This window comes from Xyrauchen texanus, chromosome 34 (assembly GCF_025860055.1).
Source record: "Xyrauchen texanus isolate HMW12.3.18 chromosome 34, RBS_HiC_50CHRs, whole genome shotgun sequence".
Classification (NCBI taxonomy): domain Eukaryota; kingdom Metazoa; phylum Chordata; class Actinopteri; order Cypriniformes; family Catostomidae; genus Xyrauchen; species Xyrauchen texanus.
In genome coordinates this window covers 21,864,505-21,889,916 of record NC_068309.1, presented here as the reverse complement: position 1 = coordinate 21,889,916, position 25,412 = coordinate 21,864,505, and the positions used below count along the sequence as shown (strand labels likewise).

Sequence of the window (25,412 nt, the reverse complement as noted above, 5' to 3'; positions counted from 1 at the left end):
GAGGGTGATTTGGCCATTCCTAAAACAAAGAATACCATGAAATGCTTGAAAAACTACTGCAGATGGCCAAAAAACACTTCTGGACTGATCAAAGTGCCTTACACCATTTCTGCGTCCTACGGTGAGAGACAGGAAATCGATTTGTATGCATATTGTAAAGTAGGCCTATTTATGTATATCAAAATCCAATAGCCGTCATCTGGATTTAATTGTTATTTGCCTTTTACCCAGATAACACTACGAAGATGATGATTGTAAGTGCGATGATGAGCATTGCCAATAAAACCTGCATTCGTTTTGTGCCTCAAAGCAATCAAACCGATTACATCAGTATTGAGAGTCTGACAGGATGAATTTGACCAAACTTGTATAATTAACTTTGACATTTTTTTTATTCACTTTTATTCACTTTTCATGAAATGAACCTTATTACTAAAATAAAAAAATAACTTTAGAACCATATATTTATCATTAAGTTTGCATTTTAAATATACAGTGTTGAGCCGACGTGTACATTATTTCCCTATTTTTACATGTATCTAATTTAACAGGTTTTTTTTCACATATATTATATTGACAGCATATCAATGTGAAATAAAAGTTGAATTGAAAAAAATAACATGAATATCAGTATTTGGTTCTATGTCATCCTTTTGGTTTAATAACAGCAAGCACTTGAACTGTGTAAAGTAGTTTGATGGGAAGGAGGAGGCGAGAACCGGCTTGACAATATAAATTATATTTTAATGATAAACTTAAGACACAAACACACACATGACAGACATGTCCGTAAACTATCTCTCTCCTCCGCACAATCCTCCGCAGTCGGCCTTTATCCCTCTCAGAGGCTTGATTAGCCTGATAAGGGACCGGGTGTGTAGAATCACGACCCGGCCCTGCCCTCCGCCCTGCCACAAACTGATTCCAAGGGTTTGTGGAAATCCTGATGATCCATGTTTTTCCAGCATGATTTGAGAATTTTCCAAAGAGCACCTTGTGTGATTTAATGAAAGCAAAGAAAAATAACCTTTTGTACAAAGATGCTAATGGACAATGTCTCACCTTTTTTCTGGTTAAAATACAATTGAATTCCAGATTTTCAGTGTGGACTCAGAAAAGCGCTGTATTTCCATTTTATGCAGGTGCTGGTCTTATCTAGGAAGAATTGGAGGTAAACAGAATATATCTATATCTGTGAGCGGATGTGTTAATCATGGAATCATTGAGCACGAGCTCCTTCATTCTCTGGGATTCTACCATGAGCACACCAGGAGCGACCGAGACCAGTATGTCCGTATCAACTGGGAGAATATTGCACCAGGTTAGTGTGTGAAAGCAAAGTGCAAAGATCTCAAATTCTAGAGCGTGTGTGTGTGAGTGTGTGTATATATATATATATATATATATAAAGCAGCAATGAACATTTTATTTCAATGAAAACATTTTTTTTCCCTTTTTGCTTAGCCTCTGTAAGCAACTTTGAGTTGAAGGACACAAATAATTTGAATACCACTTATGACTACACCTCCATCATGCATTATGGAAGGTACAACGTGACCCTTATTTACAGTATTTTGAAACCAGGCTTCATTAAAAATATAAAGAGTGCATGCCACTTTCCATTTTTCAGGACATCCTTCACCATACAATCTGGGAAGGCAACTATCACTCCTATTCCTGACTCATCAGTTAAGATCGGACAGAGAGTGGAAATGTCCTCCACTGACATCCTGAGGATCAACAAGCTCTATGAATGTGGTGAGTATATTTTATGCATACATAAGAATATCTGCTCACACTACCACAAGACTCACATGTGTAGTCTTGTTTATTTTAAACAGAAAGTTAGTCAGTTATCTGAAGTACTGTTCAAAAATACTGCTATACCAACTGAATATAAATTTAATTTATTTTCTTTTTGCTGCAGGTATATTAAGTGGATACTGAAGATATAATTCCAGTGAAAGACAGACTGCTGAAGGCTACTACAGCACTGCGTACTGGAATACATCTCCCCATTCCTTCTTTCTGTGTAACTTCATCCTATAAATATAATGGACTGACTGCTGTGCTGTATTTCAATAAAACTTATTAAGAGCAACTCCTGGTCCTGGAAGAGTCCGTTAATGAGAGCTGATGTGGTTTCATGTTAGATCCTAGCAGTGTTGAACATCTCAGGTTGCTTAATAAAAGGGAAAACACACATCCTTTACACTCATGCCTAGTCTAACTATCTGTGCTCAGATCGTCTCTATAACAGATTTAAAAGATACATGTGCACACCATTTTATTGACCAATAATAGAAAAACGTTATGCTTAAGTTTGACACAAGCAACAAACTGAGTTGAGATGAGTTGGATTATTAAAGGATTAGTTAACCAAAAATGAAAATTCATAATTTATTTACCCACAACTTCAGTGTTAGTGAAGCTACTTTTAAACACTAATTTTTTTTTTAGATTTAGAGTCTAGACATAAGATGAGAAAATAATGAATAAATTAAAAGAAGGGGAAAATTAGATAAATTACTATCTGAAAGAATGTGCAAAACCTTGATATTTACCAAACAAAAGTATCATGATGGTGGTCCAAAAGAGCAAAGGTTACTGGCATATAAATTAAGAAAACGTATAAAAAAGGTAACTACTTTATAGTAAGAGTTAAAAATGAGAAAGGGGAAATATTTAAAAAATCAATCAGTGGTGGAGGAATTTTAGAAAATTATATACACTGAAAAGTAGTAGACTGGGAATGAAATACAAAGTATTTTACAGAATATTTATTTAAATGAATTGAAAAGTGAACAAAATACAGAGCTTATTAAGATAAAACAGAAAAACAATTGAAATTAGCCATAATGAATTAAATGAAAAATGGAAAATGTCCAGGTAGTGATGTTTTTTTTTTTTACGAATATCATAAAGAGTTTATGCAAGATCTTAAACCTAGTTAATTGGGCTTTGGAAAACAATGATTATGCTTCCACTTGGAATTCCTACATCATCACATTAATATATTAGGTAGGAAAAAACTATGTGATTCATACAGACCGATATCTTTATTAAATACAGACCACAAATTGTTAACAGCAATTATCGCCAGTAGATTGAATAAGGTAATATCATCTCTTGATTAATCCGGACCAGTCAGGATATGTGAACAATAGGTTATCAGAATCAGAATGAGCTTTATTGCCAAGTATGCTTCCACATTCAAGGAATTTTTCTTGGTGAAAGTAGCTTCCAGTGCACAAACAATACAACAACAAGACAGAGATAATAATAATAATTAGAATAGTGAAATATTGAAGGATAATGTGAGACGTACTTTAAATATTATAGAATATGCAAGTAAAACACAAGCACAAGTACTGTTGTTGACCTTAGATGCGGAAAAAGCCTTTGAAAGGCTTGCATGGTCATTTCTTTTTAAAATCTGTCAAAAATTTGGTTTTCATTAAATGTTTTTGGGTTGGTTTAAAATGATGTATAATAAACCAGAAACAAGAGTAAGAGATAATGGGACTACTTCAAATTAGTTTAATTTATATAGAGGGACATGATGTTTTTGATGTTTGGTTTATGATTTTTATTTTGTCTTTGATTAAAAAATATTGTATCAAGACGAACCTGCAATATAATTTCTATGATCTAATTATATTGATGAAAACACTTAAAAGTAATCTCAGGTTGCTGATACTACAGCATGACTACTGGTGACTTACCTCTCTCTTAAAGTAGCAAAGCCATATGGATAACAAGATTGCTGAAGCCTAAGTCTGTTAGCCTAATTTTCAGATAAATAAACATATGTAATCTTAATCAGTGGGTGAGGCTGACATAATCCCATACTAGAAGCTTTTCCATTCTTTTCAAACTGTCTGTGTTGTTTAAACATTAAACCCAAAGGTGGACACTCCTAGATGGATAATATATAAGATAGGCTCCCACTCAGCTCCATCACAGTTCAACTCTCAGTGAGAAATCCTTATGAGACACATTGAGGAAAAATGGGCCGTTTATTCCTTTTCTCCACTCTCGCTGTGCTGCTGAATCTCTATCAAGCACTTCCTGCAACGGTAAACTCTGCGTCTCTCAGCACTGAACATCTTTCTTTCCATCCCTCTCTTGTTCACTCACACTTACTCACTCTGTATCTCTTCACAGGTGTTGATAAACAATCAAGGTGACTGTTGTTTGTTCCTCATCTCTATATTATTAATTTAGATCAATATAATACAACATAATAAAGAAAGTGTGGTTTAATATGTTCATTTTCTGTTCAGATATCCGCTCTGAGAAGCATGATGAATGGGATATTTCCACAAGAATTCTGGAGGCAAACAAAGGTAATAATTTTTGCGTTAGATTATCTCTCTAATATGATTTCAACTGGTGGGTCGAGAATATCTTTTAAAATTATTCAGCCTGAATATCATCCACTTGTCATGTTAATAATTTAGCATAGAATGCATTTTATTGTAATATTAATAATTTTCAATGTTTGATTATAAGGATATTTTTGTTTTCTTTTGTACGATTAACAATTTTGGTATTGTTGGGTTGTGTCCTAAAGCTAAACCAGAAACACTGCTATAATTTGCTGAAGAAAATGGGGAAACACTTTTCTCACTCTCTTTGTTTTGATTGATCAGAGATCAGCGATTCGCTGCTGGAAGGAGATTTGGCCATGCCCAAAACCAGAAATGCCATGAAATGCTTGAATAACTACTGCAGATGGCCAAAATCCACTTTGGGACTGGTCGAAGTGCCTTACACTTTTGCTGACTTGTTCTGTGAGTGATAGGAAATCCAGTTGAACGTATGATTGCATCAAATACAATAACCAGCATCTGTGTTTATTTGTTGTTTACCTATGTCACAGATAACGACGAGAAGACAACGATTGAAAGTGCAATGAAGAGCATTGCAGAAAAAACCTGCATTCGGTTTGTTCCTCGGAGCACGCAAGTCGACTATCTCAGTATTGAGAATCTAGTAGGGTGTGTTTGACCTAATCTGAATAGTTTAACATACATTAAAGAGTTTTATCTCATAATTTAACCATACATTAATCATGAAGTTGTTTTACTTTAACAGTGTCATTGAGTACAAAAATAAACAGAAAGATTTTGAATTTTTAAACATTTTATGACATAAAAGGAATAATAAATGGTTAGGATTCCACACTAGGTCACTAATTAAAAATCATAATTTCTAGGTCACTAATCAAAAAAGCTAATTTGTGACACTGACATGTTCATTTCTTCGTAAAGCACACAAGATGCTCTTTGGAACATTATGAAATTATGCTGGAATAATATGGATCATCAAGTTTTGCACAAACTTGTGGAGTCCATTCTAGCTCGAGTGCATGTTGTCATTAGAGGGTTAGTTCACCCAAAAATCTAAACGTTCACCTACAGAGCTGAAATCTTTCTTCTAAAATTTTTTGTTTGTGTTCTGCAGAAGAAATAAAGTCATACACATCTGGGATGACATGATTTTTCATTTTTGAGTGAACTATCTCTATGAACTATAAGGCAAAAGGGGGACATAGCAAATACTAAGTAATTCTAAAAGTTTCATTCAAAATATTTGCTAATCATGTAATTTGTAATGGAAAAAAACTGTAATACATTTGTAAAATGCAAAGCAGGAGCTTTTTCTTCAAGTGGTCTTTTCCCTATGTGCAGGTGCTGGTCTTCTGTAGGAAGAACTGGGGGTAAACAACAGGTATCTTTGTCTGTGAGCGGATGTGTTAATCATGGAATCATTGAGCACGAGCTCCTTCATTCTCTGGGTTTCTACCATGAGCACACCAGGAGCGACCGAGACCAGTATGTCCGTATCAACTGGGAGAATATTCCACAAGGTCAGAGGATGTGTGTGAAAGTAAAGTGCAAAGATCTCAATTTTGTTTTCTTTTTCTTTTTGTGCAATGAAAACCATGTTTATTCCCTTTGAACAGCATCTGCAAACAACTTTGAGAAGAAAGATACAAATAATTTGAATACCCCATATGACTATACCTCAATCATGCATTATGGAAGGTAAAACATCACCCTTATTTATTATGAAAACATGCTTCTTTATCAATATGAAAAATTGTATGTCACTTTCCATTTCCAGGACTGCCTTCGCCATACAGTATGGGAAGGAATCCATCTCTCCTATTCCTGACTCTTCAGTGAAGATTGGACAGAGAGTGGAAATGTCTACCATTGACATTCAGAAGATCAACAAGCTCTATGAATGTGGTGAGTACATTCTATGCATACATTAGAGGGATAGTTCACCCAAAAAACTTAATGTTATCCGCAGTCACCATTTACATTCTTTGTATGGAAAAAAGATGCAATAGGGACTGGTCGAAGAACATTTCCTGTTGTGTTCCACATAAAAATGAAAGTCATTCAGGTGGACATCATTTTAATTTCTGGGTGAACTATTCCACATAAAAGACACAAATGTAGTCTTATTTATTTTAAATGTTAAGTTGGTCAGTAATCTCATACACTGTACAAAATACTGCCATACTAATGAAATAAAAGTGAAATGTATTTCTTTTTTTACCTGCAGGTATGTAAATTGGAAGATTAAACCCCAGTGAAATACAGATTTTGACAAAATAAAAGAGGTTTCTACAGCACAGTATCACATACATGCATCTTTTATTACTTCTTTGTGTGTAAATTTACCACATAATGTAATGGACTGCATTGCTCTATTGCAATAAAACTTGTTAGGAGTGACTCCTGGAAAACTCAGTGATGTGGTTTCATGTTATTTCCTAGAATTGTTGAAAGTAGGCATCAGTAGAGATGAGTTGGAGTGTTAAAGGTACGGTTTACCCAAAAATGAAACATTATGTGATCATTTAACACAAGAGCAGATGACAATATGGGGGTCAGTAAATGATAGCAAAATTCAGAATTTTCATTTTTGGGTGAACTATCCATTCAAAATCTGCATCCTCCAAATGGAAGGTGTCATTCCTTTATTGTCAACTTATAAAAAAAGGAAAGCAGCTAAAGGCACACCGAATAAAACAGTAATTGAATCTGTACACAGCATGTGCAGTCACTATAATCAGAGAGTTTATCTGACTGCAAAAACTGTCCAGTAGATGGCACTGAGAATCTAATCATGATTGACTTTCTTATATGCAGTTATGAATAATGGTCATTTGACCACTGTTTGATTACCCAATAAAACTTCTCACTCATTCCTTCATGCTGAGTTGTCCAAGATGGGAGCTGATCCTTTCCCCCATCTCATTTTAGGCACACATATAGTTTTGGACTTTAAGACTTCATTGGTATCCGTAGTCTTCTTTTTTTTTGCTATTGGCAAGAGTCCCAGTAAAATCTGAGAATAATTTAAGGTGCCTTCACAGTAAAGCACAGCATACCCTAACGCTAGCAGTAGAAAAACTTTATTCCAGTGACACATATTACATGTCAAAGTGGAGGACTGAGGCTTTTTTGAGGAATAACAAACCCCATGAACAACTTGCTTGCTCACAGCTTCAGTGGAGAGGGGTCTTTTTGCTGAATGTCTCCGTTTGGCATAATATTCTCTAGTTCAGCTGGACTGGTTTTGATAGACTTGGGTATCTGTGGATCCTTTTTCCAGTGTCTCCTTTGACGTCTTCTTTTGGGCTTATCTTTAGAAACCGGATTGGATTCAGGTACATCCAGGAGTGGATCCAAGTGAATCTTCCCACTCACCGCATCTGAGGACTCGTCAATGTAGGCAAGATTTTCCCCAAAGTAATCCAAGGGCTGAGAGTCGATGGGATCTTTGGCCATGTCGGGGGTTTTGGGCTTTTCCTCTTTCTCTATATCTTTGTAGAACCCTACCTTCGGGACCTGTTTTGTCTCTGTCACCTCTGACTCAGTCTCAGAGCTGCCTTCTGACTCGTCGGACGAGTAAGAGCCAGATTCTGATTCATTCTCCCCCCTTCCATCCTCTCCAGCTCCACCCGATACACTCTGGCTGTTGCTGCGTCTGTGGCGCCTGTGGCGCCGCTTTCGCCTGGTACGCTTGAAAGGATCTTCCAGTTTTCCAGCTATGTTAAAATCCACTGACATGTTCTGAATATTCTGGGTCCAGTCTGAGGCATGTGCCCTCAACTCCTCCATCTGAGAGCAGAAAGTAGGGCAGGAGAAATGGAAAGGCATGAGAGTTATTGAGAGATTTGTATATCACTATGAGCAGAATGATAGAAATTTGATAAAGACTCCAGGTTAATAGGAGTTGTTCAGATGAATTACAGATGTGGAGGGAAACTCAAGGAAGGTAATCATGAAGATAGAAGGGATGGGAATTGAGAGAGGTATTAATAATCTGATTTCGGTTGCAGCGTTGGAGAGACGCTCGGGGAGTTTGACCAGGCACTGCCCTTATTCAAAAATGGCATAACACATTTAGTATTTAAAAATTCATTTTGAAATCATGATTTAATCATAGGCTTACCTCTGCACGGGTTTTTTTTATAAGAACCAGAATCCAGTTCCCAATCATGGAAAGAATAGACACAAAGTAGGCTAAACCAAATAAAATCCAGAACCAGACCAGAGGCTTGTACCAATTATGGTGACCCTCATCACCACTATTACCTGATGGATAGGAAATGCATAAAACAAAGAAAGAGTGACTCAGTGACTGGAATCAAGTATATGTTTCTTGTACAATCATGGATGGACTGGCCAATGGGAGCACTGGGTCATCTTATGGGCTAGCGTTTATCATCTTATCATTAAGCTGAAGTGTGCCATTTCTGTGACACTGGTGTCACCTAACATAGTTTTTCAAGCATTTCATAGGATTCTTTGTTTAGGGCATGGTTTTTGGTTTTCTGCTCAAATTAAAAATGTCTATATTTCTTCCTTATTTGTTGTCGCACACCCTTCTGGTGTCACAGAAACATTAACAGATGTACATAAATTCATATTTTAAATGTTTTATAATTGTTTTATAATTATTACTTTAGTGCAAATAATGTACTATTACTAAAGTAATAAAGAAAATACTTATTTGAAAGTCAATAACTGTAATCTGATTACAAGAATAAAAAATGTCATGTATTACAATACTTTTTAGACTAAAAAGTCATTATATTACAGTAACTAATAACTTTTGAATCAGATAAACCCAACACTGGGTGAGGTATGTTTAGCATTGCTTGTCACTTTGTGATTTCTGCTCTAGCACTGAAAATCTCAGTCAGAATATACCACGAAATAATATAGGAAATGGAGGATTAGCACCATTGATATATCAATCAACACATTTAACATCAACCCCCAGCAGTCAAAAAAATGCAATGGCTGTTTGTTCATGCAAGGTTTCATTAAAGAAACTGCCCCGGTGTGCCGCTGGGTAATTTGTGCCGGCGCATTGCCGCACAAGAACCGGCCCGTCCTACAGGCGATATAGGCAGCTGCCCTGGGCTCCAACATGACTGTGCAGACCCATTACAAACTGAATATTATAAAGAATCTGCATGGTGAAGCTAATACAGTGGCTTTTAATTTGAAAAACTGAAATTACTCTTGGCCCTGCGATGGACTGGCGACCTGTCCAGGGTGTCCCCCGCCTTTCGCCCAATGTTAGCTGGGATAGGCTCCAGCCCCCCGCGACCCTGTACACAGGATAAGCGGTTGACGATGGATGGATGGATGGATGGATGGAAATTACTCTTAGTTTTGTACTTGCACATCATAGTGCATTTTTTATCAGAAAATGACAAATAACCGCATGTTACAACAAATGCAATAACAGCAGCATATATAAAATCTGCAAACAGTAAAACTATGAGCAGTACATAGTCATTTGCATAATTTATTCGCATAGTGAGCTGAATAATGATAAAAATGTGGAAAATAAGTCATGAAAAATATTACTTTGTGGCTATTTGAGTCTTTGAGGCTTACTTTGTTTAAAGGATAGCAGAAACGGCGCTTGTCAAAGAATAGGGTTTTCACTTTTTCTCAAGAATAATGTGGGGAAGGAATTAAAACACTGCAGATATAAAAACACAAGAAACTCACATAGAGTAAATACGAGCAATTAATCTTCTAAATATCTGCATAGATCTACACTTTAAGAGGTATGTTTATTTTGTTATACATATATTTATATTTGTTTATATTTATATTTGTACATATTCTGGCCAACTTTGATTATTTATTTTTTTAAACATTTACACATTTATGTGAGTAATTGACATGAAATTTTAAGTATTGTGTGTATATAAGTGTCCTGCTGTGTGACAATTTCTTCATCTAATTATTTGAAACAACATTTTATGATCTTGTATAGCTATGTATATATACATATATAATATATTATTATTATATTGGTTGTTTCCACAACCTCACATTAACAAAGACAATAGTGTATTTGCACTTCTAGAAAAAAGTTGAAAGGGGATTAAGATCTTTCAAAACTTGAAGAAATGCTGACTTGTCACAGCACCTAAAAAATGCACTTTCCCTTGTACATTCATGTATATTTTAACCTAACATCTGTATGTCGGGAAAACAATTTCAGACATGCCATTTGTCTGAGCTATAATGTGATTATTTTAGTGCTTTCTCTAAGAAATCCACTCATCACATTTACAGTGGCGTTATATGTTTTAAAGTTATGAAATTGTTTGACCACTTTTTAGTTCTAGTCTGCCCCTGGAAATTGCCATAGGGAAAGCAAGTCTTCAGTAAAGGCTAACCTCTTATTGGGGAAAGAGTCAAAAACCAAGAGAGATGCTTACAGAATTGAGTCTTAATCACATTTCATAAAGATCATAAAGACATTTCAGCCTGATCTCACAGTGAATTTGGAAACCGAAATATGAAGCACTGCCACCAGTGGCCGAATCATAAAGTTTTTGAATGCAAGGGAACGTCTGAGCTCAAGGTTCAGGATGAAATGTCAACAAAATGGCAGCAAAAGCGTGTTGTAAAGTGAGCTGTATTTAGCTGTAAATTATGTAATACAGTAAAGAGAAATGCATTTTTTATTAACTCTACCCACAAACCCTAACCTCACTGTGACAATTTAGTCTTAGAGGTAAAATGGATTCTCCAAATTGCACTTGTCACAGATTATGCAAACACGATTACTTCCTGGTTTTAACATGGAAAGTGAACCCTGGTCTCCCACACAGCTGAAGCAACATGCTAACAGTTGCATCACAGGAGAAGGTAAATACAATTGAACCAATGGTAGATGACGCTAGTCAGTGACTGCATAATGTGGCCAATGCCATGGTGCTGGAACATTCGGAAACAACATGCCGACTTCCTGTGCGTTAATGTTGGATATTTTCAAATTAAAATGTGAGCTACTTCTTAAACAACAGTTGCCAAGTGAGGAAACAAACTTTTATCCAATGGTACCTGCAACATAGTCTCCGAAGCCCACAGTAGTGAGAGTGATAACCACAAAATAGGCAGACTCTAGCAGACTCCATTTTTCCACCTTCTGGAAGACTAAAATTGGCACAAAGACGAAGAGAACACAGCCCAGCATGATGGACAGCACAGCGGTGATGACACGCACAATGGTTGGGCTCACCTTCCACTTCTGAATGGAAAAGATAAAGAAGACTGAAGAAAAAAGATACTGAGAAGCTTGAAATGAATTAATACAACAAACTTTTACTGAAAAACAGTTTTAACCAAAATGCTAATGTTACTGTGAAACACTTTGAATCTAAATGCTAAACTAACCTGAAAAACAATATTTTTTAAGTTTCTATTGTTTGTAAAAATTCATTAAGTGAACACTTTCTCTGTAAATGTGGTAAAGTGATAGATTGGCCAAAAATGAAAATCCTGTCATCATGAAACACAAAAGGAGATGTTGGCAGAATGACAAACTCATTCAACTGAAACTAACATACTGCCAAACATCTCTTTTTGTGTTCCACGGAAGTTGAGTAAATGCAGACAGATTTAACTTTTGGGTAACCCATCACTTTAATGATTGAAATGTGAGATCATGTTTGTCATCATCTCCATTTACCCATAAAAGAGCTTCAACTTTAGCAATGGCATTGCTCAGCGAAGTCCCCAGACGATCTCCTGCAGCACCAAGAAGAAACCCAAACAAGGGAATACCCACCAGCGTATACCAGATACAGAAGAACTGACCCCACATTGTCTTTGGAGAGATGTTCCCATAACCTGGACCACAGACAAACACTCACTGTGATCTGAGGGCAGATATTTTTTGATATCTCACAGAGCCAATGTTCCCAAGAATGAAGAAGTTGTGTTCAGCCAGTGAGTGTCAATCCCATACCAATGGTAGTGATAATGGTGCCACAGAAGAAGAAAGCACTGGCCAGGTCCCAACTAGTGCTGAATGTGGCATTGCTGCTGGGTTGAACTCCAACACTGATAGAATCTGCCACATTCTGTATGGAAACAATGGAATATAGAAACAAGAGTTTGCTCTTTAAAACCAGTAGACTTAAAGGAGATCTCAGTTATGTTTGATCTTTTTCAATGATGTTTCTCATTAAAAAACACGAATTACACTTTTGTTGAAATTCAGTATGATTATATAGTTTAATGTAGATATCATAGCTCAGATAATTCAGTTTTGGTGGTATTTGTGAGAAATGTATTGATTCATATTGAAATCTCTTGACTTGATTGATCAGAACACAGTTTATTACATTGTTAAGATCTCTTCTAAAAAGGTTACATGGGTCTTTTCTCTCAGGCGAAATATCTGAGAAGCAGGTAAAATTGGAAAAGTCTCCATGTGTTTTCAATTTAATCTCATTGTTGTCATGGAGAAATAAATTAAATATTAAAGGGATAGTTCACCCAAAATATCTAAATTTTTTAGATCCAAACCCATATGACTTTCGTCCTTTCCTTAGAACACAACTTGATGTAATGAGTAAACGATGACAGAATTGTCAGTTTTGGGTTAACTATCCCTTTAAAGAGATCTCATTTGTGATTTTTCAATTCTATAGGTAGACATAAAACACTGAAAATAATGAGAATTTGCTATTTTGTTGTACTATTTTTTCAATGTACAACAGAAAGTCAGTGTATCTAATAACATTTCAAAGATTTATCAGAGGGCATTTGAAGCTAAGGTTTGCCAGACAATAGGTTTTACCTTAAAGTTGTGTCATGTATACAGTAACTTACATTTAAAAACGTATCCAGATCTTTATGGTTCACACAGGTGTTGTTGTATAGAAACTCCTGAAGGGTGTTTTGCAGTTGGACGTGGCGGGCTTCCTGATATGGGGTCTCAATTGCATTGAACACCAGTGCCCCCATCACTAAGTACAGGAGCACCCCAGTCAAGATCAGTGCAAGGGTGGAGCCATGCATGATTGACTGTCTCTCTGTTTCTTTTCTTTTCCACTACTGGAGGGTGTCCTTTTTGGTATGGGACTGCAAAACCAGCCACATCCATTAAGATAATTGCAAGCACTTGATTATAAAAGTTTAGCCATGTCCACATGATAATTTTTACCAATGATTGTGGTCAAATCCATTATAGCTTCAATATTAAAGTTGGTGCAATTAGTGTTGATGTCAGAATTTCATTAAGAAAAACTTAAAACCACAAACCTTTCTTTTTCCTCCCTCCTTTTCCAGCTTATCCAGCTCAGTCTGTGGCAGTGGCTAAGGATAGAGTCTCTGGATCCATAACCATTTGGAAACCTCTCGTACTCACAATCTAATTGAAGGGACACTGAGGGGACTAGAGTATTGAAAAGGAAGGTACACTGTGTGGGTATTAAAGTCAAGTTCATAATATATATTGAATGACGATTGGTATACGTTTGCATAACAACATATGACAAACCATTTACAGTGGCCCAAAATAGTATTTTGAACACATTAGTCACACTTAAAAATGTAAGAATCCGTTGCATATGATAACTAAAAACTGATTATCCTATTGTGTTATATGTATACAGCTACTTTTACCATTTTTTTTTATTATTTGACTCTCCTGTGCTATCTCCTTGGAATGATTTAAATAATAATAAAAAAAGACAAAAAAAAATGTCATTTTTATTTTTTTCCAAGGAGAAAAAGAGAGGAGAGTCAAAAAAAGTTATAAAATAAATGGTAATAGCAGCTGCATACATATAACACAAAATGTCAAGAAAACAGCTACATACAGTACATAAAATGCAGGCATGTCAGAGAGACAGACAGGCAGACAGACAGTTGAACAATGCCTCAAACTGCTTTATAGTTTGAAACATTTTTTTGTGAAATGTTTTAAATAGACACATTTAAATGTGAACCTATTTATAAATGGACAAATAAACAGACACATTTAAATATATTTATTTAATTCATGTTTTAAAATGTACTTAAATTTAGCAATAAAACAGCACGTTAACAAGTCATTTTTAAATGCACTTATTAAACTGTGTTTTAAAAAAACATTTGGTAATTGCTTTTCTTCATCCATTTGACAATTGCTTCTCTTTATTGTTTGACTTTTCCTTTTCTTTTTTCATTTGTCAATCCATACGTGCTGAAGCTCCGGAGTGTCATTTGAATAAATAAGTCAATTTATAAATGTACAAATAAAAAGACTGTGTGTATATTTAATTAATGTTTAATAATGTCATTATATTTAACAATACAATTGTGCTTTAATAAATCATATTTATTGAATGTTTAAAATGTCGTTAAATGTAGATATAAATTAGTACATTAACTAATTAAAATTGCATTTTAAAAAGGTATTTGGCAATTTCTTTTCTTAATTAATTTGCCAATTGCTTTTCATCATCCTATTGCCAATTGTCACAGATTCACCAGGCTCTCTTGCCACACACACACACACACACACACACACACACACACACACACACACACACGTTGTGTTTCCATGTTTTATGGGGACTTTCCATAGACATAATGGTTTTTATACTGTACAAACTTTATATTCTATCCACTAACCCTAACCCTACCCCTAAACCTAACCCTCACAGAAAACTTTCTGCATTTTTACATTTTCAAAAAACATAATTTAGTATGATTTATAAGCTGTTTTCCTCATGGGGACCGACAAAATGTCCCCACAAGGTCAAAAATGTCGGGTTTTACTATCCTTATGGGGACATTTGGTCCCCACAAAGTGATAAATACACGCTCACACATACACACACACACACACACACACACACACACACACACACACACACACACACACACACACACACACACACACACACACACACACACACACAGCCTTCCCTCTCTCACAAATTCTAATCACCTGCATCTGTCTCTCATCACCACACTAATCAGCTCCCTATATAAGCCACACTCTCTCCTCTCGATGTCGATATCTGGTCTCCCATGGAATACAGACTAATTTACCTGCTACATACCTGCTACATACCTGTTCTCCAGCAAAGTCGTCAAAGTTCCACTCCAGCGATATCCAAAGATTTCTCCAAGGTTAATCTCCAATGTTTCCAACGATCTGTTTCCCCTGTTTCTCCTCTCCTCTTGTCGCTGTCTGATGTTTGTGAGTGTGGCTCATCAAGGATTGTTATCAGTGTACTGCTCATCATTTACTGATCAGCATCTTCTGATTGATACTCACCTGTTTACTTACATTGTGTGATTAATAAATACTTGCCTTCAGGTTAAAAAATCATCTTTGAATCTGGGATCAGAAGACCAGACCTCCCAAAATCATGATCCCAGCAGGTATAACACCGTCAGATCCGTTTCATGAGCTGGTTCATGCTCTCCGCCATGCACTTATTCCTCCAGTTAACCCCGCTGCACAACCGATCAAAACCAGCACTCCCTCCGCTTCTTATACACCGGTCTATACTGCCAGTCCGTGGTCAATCCAGCGGCATACTCTGGATCGGTGGAGGACTGCAGCAGCTTTCTTCTCCAATATTCGCTCTCCCTAGAGATGCAGCCACATCGCTTCTGCACAGCGGCAAAAATGTAATTCATTATCTCTCTGCTTGCAGGAAGAGCATTGTAATGGGCTCAATCTCTCTGGGAACAAAACAGTCCAGTCACTCAGTCTCTTGAGAGCTTCATTAAACACTTCAAGGGATTTTGGGATGCCCTGCAGGAGATTAATCTAGCAGCGAACTTTTATAACTTTACAATCTCCTTTAAGGTAGAAGTTCAATTAATGATTATGCTCTCAAATTTCATACACTAAATGCTTCCAGTGGATGGAATGAGCCCGCTCTTCTCACCAGCTCCATCAGGGACTCGAATCGAGGCTGCGGCTGCATCTCTCCGATTATGATGATTCAGTGGGGCTAGAGCGTTTCATCCAAATCTCCATCTGAGTGGCCAACAGAAAGAAAGCCTGCCTGAACTAAATACCTGCCCTGCAGCCTCTGTCTGTTCCACACCAACAGCCTTCTGTCCACTCTCCAGAATCAGACAGTGAACCTATGCAAGTGGATCCCTTTCGGTTGTCCTCGGCAGAGAGACAACTGCGGCTGACCCAGCGATTTATGCTTGAATTGCGGTGGGGGGGACACGCATGTGTCACGTTTGTCCCCCATTCCCACTGGTGAGTCACATTAACACTCCGGGTCAGCTCTGGGTCAGCTGGAAACGTAATCTCTGGCGTGCTGTGAGACCCTGTTAGTCCAACTTCAAGATTGACTCCATAATCGGCAAACCTCTGGGCAGAGGAGTCATCCATCACTGTGTTAGTCTTGTCAAACTTCATATCAGATGTCTGCATTATGAAGAAATAATTCTACTGATTCTGAAGAGCTCTACAGCCAAAATCATATTAGTCCCTGGCTCATTCAACATTCTCCCGTTATCTCCTGGTCCACCGGAATCATCCTGAGGTGGGGGCCCCAATGTTTTCCTTCCTGCTTCCCCAAATGTCCTACTCCAAGACCCATGGCCTCAATCAAATATCTCATCTCCATCTCAATAACGCTGTCGTAGTAAGTCCAACTTGTCAAACTTCTGTGGAATGTAACTTCTGTTACTCCCACTTTCAGGATATCTTCTGTCCCCAATGAGCATCTCAGCTACCTCCTCATAGACCATGGGGCTGTGCAATACACCTCCTACCGGGGAGCCAGTGCCCCCATGGTAAGTGTAAAAGGCCATGGAGGAGTTTATTGAGGTGGCCCTCAAACAGGGCTACATCCGGCCATCCACATCCCCTGCTGCTTTGAGCTTTTTCTTTGTGGCAAAGAAAGATGAGGCCTAAAGCCATGCATAGATTATCGCTCCCTCAAAAAGATTACTGTCAAGTTCCACTTTCCCTTGCCCTGGCAGCCTTGGAACTGTCGAGAGGAGCCACTATCTTCACCAAGCTGGACCTTTGCAGCACATACAACCTTATTCAGATCTGGAAGGGAGATGAATGGAAGACCGCTTTGTGACCCCTACAGGCCACAACGAATACCGGGTGATGCCTTATGGCCTGGTCAACACCCCTTCCGTGTTCAAGGGGTTCATGAAAGAGTTGTTCCGGGAGTACCTCCATTGGTTTTTCCTGATCTACATTGATGACATTCTGGTGTACTCCCAGAATGAGACCGACCACTGTCAACATGTCACGCTTGTGTTGGAAAGGCTGAGGAAATTCCATCTCTACCTCAAGGCAGAAAATTGTTCATTCCATCAGACGTCACTCCAGTTACTTGGCTACAACATCAGCCCTGAAGGTATACAGATGGAGGTGTGCAATCCTGGCCCATTCCATCCACTATCAGGGAACTCCAGTGTTTTTTTTTTTTAGGATTCACCAACATCTACATTTGGTTCATTAGGAATTACAGCTCCATCACTGCTCTGTTAACTTCCCTCCTCAAGTCGAACCCCAAGTCTCTATCCTGGACCCCCGAGGCTTCCTACACCTTTCAACATCTCAAGAATGCCTTCACCACAGCTCCAATCCTAATGCATCCAGGCCCAAACAAACCTTTTGTGGTGGAGGTAGATGTTTCCACTAACATCGTAGGAGCCGTCCTATCTCAGCAGCAGGGGAAACCATCAAAACTCCATCCATGTGCCTACTTCTCCAAAAAACTCACCCCGGTGGAGCAGAATTATTACATTGGAAACCGGGAGCTTTTGTCTATTAAACTAGCACTGGAAGAGTGGCGGCATTGGCTGGAGGAGAGCCGTCATCTTTTTCTGGTGCTAACTGACCCCAGAAACCTTGATTATCTTCGGGAAGCATGTCGACTCAATCCTGGCCAGGCATGATGGGCCCTCTCCTTTACACGCTTTGAATTTACCATCTCCTATCATCCAGGGGACAAGATCTTCAAAGCGGATACTCTTTCCTGTCTCTTCTCTCAGAGGAACCCGAAACTATACTTCTTCCACATGTCATAGTGATTCCCATCCAGTGGTCCCTGGAAGATAGCATTGTGGAAGCTGCTGCCACTGAACCTGCTCAGCCGGGCTGCCCCACCAACAGGACCTAGGTTTCCACTTCCCAACGTCTGACACTCACTGAGTCCATACACTCATCTTTGGGCACTGGCCACCCTGGGACCAATGGGACTCTCTCGCTCCTCTAGGACCAGTTCTGGTGGCCGCATATGGACAGAGATGTCAGAGGGTATATCCAGGGATGTCCAGATTGCGCCATGTCATGGACCCCATGACAACTACCAGCTGGAAAACTACTTCCACTGCCCGTTCTGTGTCGCCCTTGGTCACAACTGGGAGTGGACTTCATAACAGACTTGCCGCTCTCTGAAGGATTCACCTGTGTGCTAGTAACAGTGGACCAATTCTCCAAGGCATGCAAGCTGGTTCCCCTCAAGGGTTTTCCCACCACCATGGAAATGGCTGAGATGCTATTTAACCCTGTATTCCGTAATTATGGATTCCCCAAAGACATCATCTCTGAAAGAGGTACCCAGTTCATTTCAAGAGTCTGGAAGGCATTCTTCTCCCTCCTGGGTGTGACCGTCATCCTCTCTTTTGGATACAATACACAGTGTAACGGACAGACGGAAAGAAAGATCCAAGAGATTGGCTGATTTCTCAGAACCTTCTGTCATCGCCGCCAGAACTGTTGGAGTCGCTTCCTGTCCTGGTCCGAGTAAACAGAACTCCCTACGTCAGCCTACCAGCAATCACACTCCATTTTAGTGCCTACTCTGCTACCAACCCCCTCTCTTTCCATGATCCGGAGAGCCGTCTGACATTCCATCAGTCGACCATTGGTTCAGAGAGTGCGAGAGGATCTGGGACTTAGCTCACCACCACCTGCAACGGGCTGTGCGCCGCCGGAGATCTTCAACTCCTGTTTACCAGCCCGGGCAGAAGATGTGGCTCTCCACAAGGGTTATGAGGCTGTGACTCCCATGGAAGTCCCCTTCACATTGGTCCCTTCACCATCACAAAACAAATAAATCCAGTCACATACCAACTCCCACATCAATATCGTATTTACGCTACATTCACATCTCCCTTTTGAAACCTCACAACCCATCTCTTCCTCAATCCACAGAACCTGGTCCAGTTGTGAGTGTGGCTCATCAAGGACTCTCACTTCCTATATGAACACCGACTGTAATCAGTGTACTGCACATCATTTACTGATAAACATCTTCTGATTGATACTCACCTGTTTACTTAAAATGTGTGTTTAATAAATACCTGCCTTCAGGTTCAAACATCATCTTCTAGTCTGGGTTTCCGTTACACCAATGGATTTTCTTTTTCGTTTTCCTTTACTTACTCCAATTGAGAATTGATTTAAAAAAATGCCATTAGACTGTTTACAAGCAATTAACTTTTGACTAAGTTATGAGACACACCCTATCTCCCACATACCACTGGAATAAGATGTAAGACGGCCTGTCACTGAACGACAGTATGTGCAGTTTACCTGATATTATTGGATCTGCAAATCCTGAGCATAAGAAATATATGCAAAGCATATCAGAAGTTAATGGTGGCTCATTCACTGTTACTGTAAAATGCTGAATGCTGGCCTACATTGAAGAATACAGCCAGATCCTGTTCTTAAGCAATTGCTTCTCTGCACTGCTTGACCTTACAGTTATTCACATGTTTAATTTACTGTATGGCCACTCTCTCTGCCATATGTGAACAAAGCCTATATACTGTACCTTCTGTGAGATCATTGATCATAAGCACTGGGTCACAATGCTTTGCTAAACTGTTTCTGTTTTTAAAGCTTAATAATGTGTTACCTTTTGTTTACACAACCAGAGGGTCTTTTTTTCTTCCAGTAAAAGTTATGTTAAGTGACACACAATTCTAGCAGTGAAGGGGTAAAACTCTTGTTGGTTATTGCTTTTCAGAAAATTCCTGGCCTAAATCTTGGACATTACAAACATCTTTATTGCTACATTAAATAACACGTTAAACATTAAATAAATCTGATTTATTAATGCACAATTTTATTGTTAAATAAAATTAAAATTTTGTATTGACAAACGGTAAAAGAAAAGGAAAAGTCAAACAATAAAGAAAAACTATTGGCAACTGGACAAAGAAAAGCAACTGGCAAATGGATGAAGAAAAGCAATTGCTTTTTGATTTTTAAAACGTAATTTAAAGGTGCATTTAAAAATGACACATTAATGTGCTGTTTAATTGTTTTATTGCTAAATATAAGTACATTTTAAAACATGAATTAAATGTTAAATGTGTCTATTTATTTGTCCATTTATAAATTTGATTATTTATTCACTTTTATTTTAAAATTAATAGATTGATAATTTATTCCATCATTCTTTTTAAAATGGTACTCTTGGGCTTCCATAAAAGTGTGCTGTTTCTTTAAAATAAATACCTCTTGGTTTGATATTCTGCCTTTTAATGCAGATAAAAATGCAATAAAAAGATATTTTGAAGTTTGTCTTGAGTGTCCAAATAATTTTTGGAGCCCTTGTATGGATTGCAAACAATCTATTTAAAAGAAATTACTTTGATGGCATGCTGTCAGGATGCACAAGAGCCCTGGTGCTCAGCGTGAAGCTGTTTAGAATGCTTTCCTAACTTTAAACAAAAGTATTTTTGGCTTTTGACGGACTGCCTTACTGACAGGTATCACAATGTAGTTCTATTCTGTTTGTACAGATTGCCAGGTGACTCCAGTCATGTCACAGAGGTCACACCTTCACATTGCCGAGTTGTGAAACAAAACCATGCGTGGGTGAGAGAGAACTCATCTGTCTTCTGTTGTTACATAAGTGGAAGAGGTGCAATGACTCATGAGCAAACAGCTACAGAAAATTAACCAGCTGTTAAGCTAACCAAAACCTAATAAACAACTTAAAGACGCACTGGTTGAATGCTTTATAAGAAGATGCCTTTGACCTGTCAATACAGAATAGGAATGCAACTACATGCTGAATCAAATTACAGACCGTTTTAAGAGGCACTTTAGTTTCTTTTAGGGCCAAGTCTGTAGTGGATTATTAGGAATAGCTTTGGCAGCTTAACAATTATTAATCATAGCAAAGACATAAGTTGATGTTGATAATGTTTTTGTTGCTTACAGGTGAAGTATGTAATTTCTGGGCTTCAATGACTCAAAAACCCCCCCATCTGCCATTAGTCAAAAAAGCATTTGTTGAGCCAATGTAGCAATGTTGGGCTGGTGGAGATGCTCAAACAAAGAGTAAAGGTTTGATAGCACCACAGAAACACAATATTGAATCTCTCTGAGCAAATCAGCCTACGAATAGATTAATTATTGATTGCATTTTAAGCTTGGATAGGAGAAAGTATTTTAACATTGAGTACATTTCACACTCAACCTTTTAGTGGAACCATTTTAGACATGTTTATGTACTTGTGTCATGTGTTGTGAGATCAAAAGTCAATAAATATTTTTGTTTTATAGTATCAAGGGATATGTTTGCAATCCTATACATTCTAGGTTATATTGAGAGAATTATTTGTGTGTTTACGAGTCAATGCTAACTCTGCCTGTGTGTGTCTGTGTGAGTGGGCGGGTTTGTGTGATTTACGATGACATTTTTTTAGGTTACAAACTGGGTATTATGCTATAAATGTGGTTTATGAGGACATTTCTAGTGTCCCCATAATTCAAATCGCTTTAAAAACAGACAATGAAAAACAATGTTTTGAAAATGTAAAAATGCAGAAAGTGTTTTGTGAGGGTTAGGTTTAGGGTTTGCAAGGTTACCAATCCAGCCCTGTGTGTGTGTGTGTGTGTGTGTGTGTGTGTGTGTGAGCGTGTATTTATCACTTTGTGGGGACCAAATGTCCCCATAAGGATAGTAAAACCCGAAATGTTTGACCTTGTGGGGACATTTTGTCGGTCCCCATGAGGAAAACAGCTTATAAATCATACTAAATTATGTTTTTTGAAAATGTAAAAATGCAGAAAGTTTTCTGTGAGGTTTAGGTTTAGGGGTAGGGTTAGGTTTAGGGGATAGAATATAAAGTTTGTACAGTATAAAAACCATTATGTCTATGGAAAGTCCCCATAAAACATGGAAACACAACATGTGTGTGTGTATGTGTGTGTGTGTGTGTGTGTGTGTGTGTGTGAGAGAGAGAGAGAGAGAGAGAGAGAGAGAGAGAGAGAGAGAGAGACCCGAGAAGCTTCAGATGCAAGGAGGTATAGATGTCTGTGGCAGTTGTTGGGTTCAGAGTCTGATTCAGAGTGCATAAAGATCTGCTGACTGCATAGCTGCAAGCTCACTATGAAAAAGTGCTTGAGTGAACAGGCAAATACTATATAAAGACATTCAGACAAATAGATGTACTAATTAGTCAAGCCAGACCCAGTCATATGAATTAATGAATATACCCCTCATTCCAGCAAAAAATATATCTAATTCCACTCTATGCAATTCTAAGAATATTTCATGGTGTGAACTTCCAATACTTTTATATTTTCTCTATATATTTGGTCACAATTGTATATTTCTGTTGTAATTCACTTGTTGGTGACAAATGTCCAAAATATGGATTATTTTAGATCAGTTCAGTAAGAGCATAGTAATGTCTTCATACGCTTTAAACACATAATTTGATCATACATATTATATTATCGCTATATTGAGATTTGATTTATGTAATTTGAATTACGCCCATGTTCACACTATACTGGATAAGTAAAATATTAAAACTTCTCCTTCAGTGTTCCATGGAAGAAAGAAAGTTATATGGGTTTAAAACAACATGAGGGTCAGTAATTATGGTTAGCAAATAATGAAAACATTTTCATTTTGGGTTTATAATCCTTTAAAAAAAAAAAAACTAAACTCCCTTAAAATATTTAACATTTCCATGCTCAATACCTGAAATAGAGTATAACATTAAAAATGCATGCAAAACACATCCAACACAACACATCAGTTTGTCCAAAACTTCATACAAATCATCACAGAACCACGCATTAATAACTCATTAAAGAATGAATTAAGAGCAGATTCTTACACAGAACTCTCAAGCCTATGTCCCACCTCAGACATTGTCCTGCATGTCCAGAGAGCTGCAGCCGCAAACTGCAAGATTCCTTCCAGGCAGTCACTATTGAGGGTAAGTGTGTGTGTGTGTGTGTGTGTGTGTGTCTCAGAGAGAGACTGTTGCTGAGTGCCTAAAAATGAAAAGGTACTCAATCAGAGAGTGACCATGCGTGAGAGAGCCAGCATGTTTGTGGGGGGGTGTGTGTGTGTGTGTGTGTGTTTGTGTGTGTATGTGTGAAAGAGGGTGGGATCTGAACAGCAGGGAAGGGCTGCTACAGTGATGGTGAGGGAAGGAGAAAGAGAGACAGGAAATAGAGAAATATCAGGAGAAATAGAGAGGTAGAGAAAGGGTGAGGTCGATGCAGATATTGTAAAAATCAGCCAATTGCTATTTCAGTTCTGAAAACTCTTTTCCTGTTATGCCTCTTTTTTGTGTTCACCCCCATTTCAGTTTAGCCCAGATTAATGTTAAATTTTTAAAAAGAGAGAAACAGGGACATTTCCCTCATGTCACCTTCCAAAATGCTTTTGAGGAAAAAAGATTGCTACCATCCAGAAATTAATGGCTTCACTGGATCAGGGTTTTTTAATCATTACAGATCCAGAAATCCCTCACCCACGGGGTACCCAATATAAAATAAGATACATTTTTATCAAAATCATTACTGTAATATTACAGTGCTTTACAGGCCATTAGTTAATGTTCAATCAAATTAATAGAAAATTATTTTTTTAAATCTCCACAGACCCCTGGCATTATTCTCATGGAAGAACCTGGTTCTGGATGATTATTCTGCCCTCAAAGGCAAACCACAGTAACTACAGATTTTGTCAAAACTAAGCCATGATGAAATCTGGACTCTTAGACCAGAGGTTTTCAAACTCTATAATGCCATGGCTCTCCAAATACGATGATTCCCTATGTGAGCAACCCCCTTCTTAAAGCAAAAAGGCAATAACATATTTGGATGTATAAATACTCTGAAAAGAAACATATTATACATTAAATAATGACAACATGTTGTTTCCAAATGTAAATAATTGGCTCTTATATTGTCATTTTACTAAAACGCAATTTTAGTTTTTAAATATTATCTGGGAAATATTACCTTTGTCAACTTTTTGACAGAATACATTTTGTGTTCTTTGATCTTTTAATGGTAATTTTTCTTTTCATATTTAATAGTACATTTTTTCACAATACTTTATACAGATTTGGTTTTAATTTAATTCTGATAAAACTATGTCTGTCAATAGAATACAATTATCACAATTAATCTAATGATTTTTAACAAGCTTTTAGAAAGAAGAATAAAAGAGTAAGGATGTAAAATTCAATAAATGTGTTATACTTATTGCCTTTTTATTGCCTGGTCAGTAAGTGTAGTGTCAAAAAAGTGCTATATAAATATAACATTCATTGATTCAACATATTTTATTCATATCTTAAGTTAGCGCGTTCACTTTTACAGCTCTAACATTTTTAAATGATTTAGTGTGTAAAGATGGTGTGGATGTGATCTTGGACGACATGAGTTCAATTTTGTCCCACTTTTTCCTGTCTCTACTCGTAAATAAAATGAATACAAAGTTTGATTGGCTTACAGTGATTCAGTCATGGGGATGGTGGGGAGAGAAAGGCTTGATCCAGGTTCAAATGTACCATGGTTTTACTAGAGTAATATTGTAGCAACCATGTTTTATGGCAGAAGTCTTAGTTTTAATGCAATTAACCATGGTGTTAATACAATTCTAATGTTTAATGTATTTGTTCCTGTTCCTGTTTCCTAGTCATGTGATCATCCTGTTTCCATGTTCACGTGTCTTGTTTTCATTAGTTTATTGTTTCATTAGGTTGTTATCAGTTCTAGGTTGTCATTGGTTTAGTTTAATTGTCTTGTTATCTTGTTTATTGTTCTGTTTGATCATTGGTTGCTGTTCCCCC

General features: G+C 37.5%; 3 protein-coding genes across 3 annotated transcripts; 2 read left to right on the top strand and 1 right to left on the bottom strand.

The window, feature by feature from the left end:
- On the top strand, positions 1-1,955 carry LOC127627550 (hatching enzyme 1.2-like). The gene is made up of 5 exons (XM_052103998.1): positions 1-121; positions 1,143-1,321; positions 1,465-1,546; positions 1,631-1,816; positions 1,928-1,955. Exons 1-5 carry the CDS (start codon positions 42-44, stop codon positions 1,953-1,955), a joined length of 555 nt encoding a protein of 184 aa, XP_051959958.1. The 5' UTR covers positions 1-41.
- A 2,055-nt stretch (positions 1,956-4,010) lies between these two features.
- LOC127627549 (hatching enzyme 1.2-like) lies at positions 4,011-6,553 on the top strand. The gene is made up of 8 exons (XM_052103997.1): positions 4,011-4,079; positions 4,168-4,186; positions 4,287-4,349; positions 4,656-4,796; positions 4,886-5,003; positions 5,697-5,875; positions 5,972-6,053; positions 6,133-6,553. The coding sequence occupies exons 1-8, from the start codon at positions 4,011-4,013 to the stop codon at positions 6,284-6,286; spliced, it is 825 nt and encodes a 274-aa protein (XP_051959957.1). The 3' UTR covers positions 6,287-6,553.
- A 137-nt stretch (positions 6,554-6,690) lies between these two features.
- On the bottom strand, positions 6,691-13,373 carry LOC127627460 (potassium channel subfamily K member 4). Its single transcript, XM_052103845.1, has 6 exons — positions 13,185-13,373; positions 12,316-12,430; positions 12,037-12,197; positions 11,409-11,595; positions 8,482-8,624; positions 6,691-8,147 (listed from the first exon to the last, which is right to left on the bottom strand). The coding sequence occupies exons 1-6, from the start codon at positions 13,371-13,373 to the stop codon at positions 7,524-7,526; spliced, it is 1,419 nt and encodes a 472-aa protein (XP_051959805.1). The 3' UTR covers positions 6,691-7,523.
- Between the last annotated feature and the right edge of the window lie 12,039 nt (positions 13,374-25,412).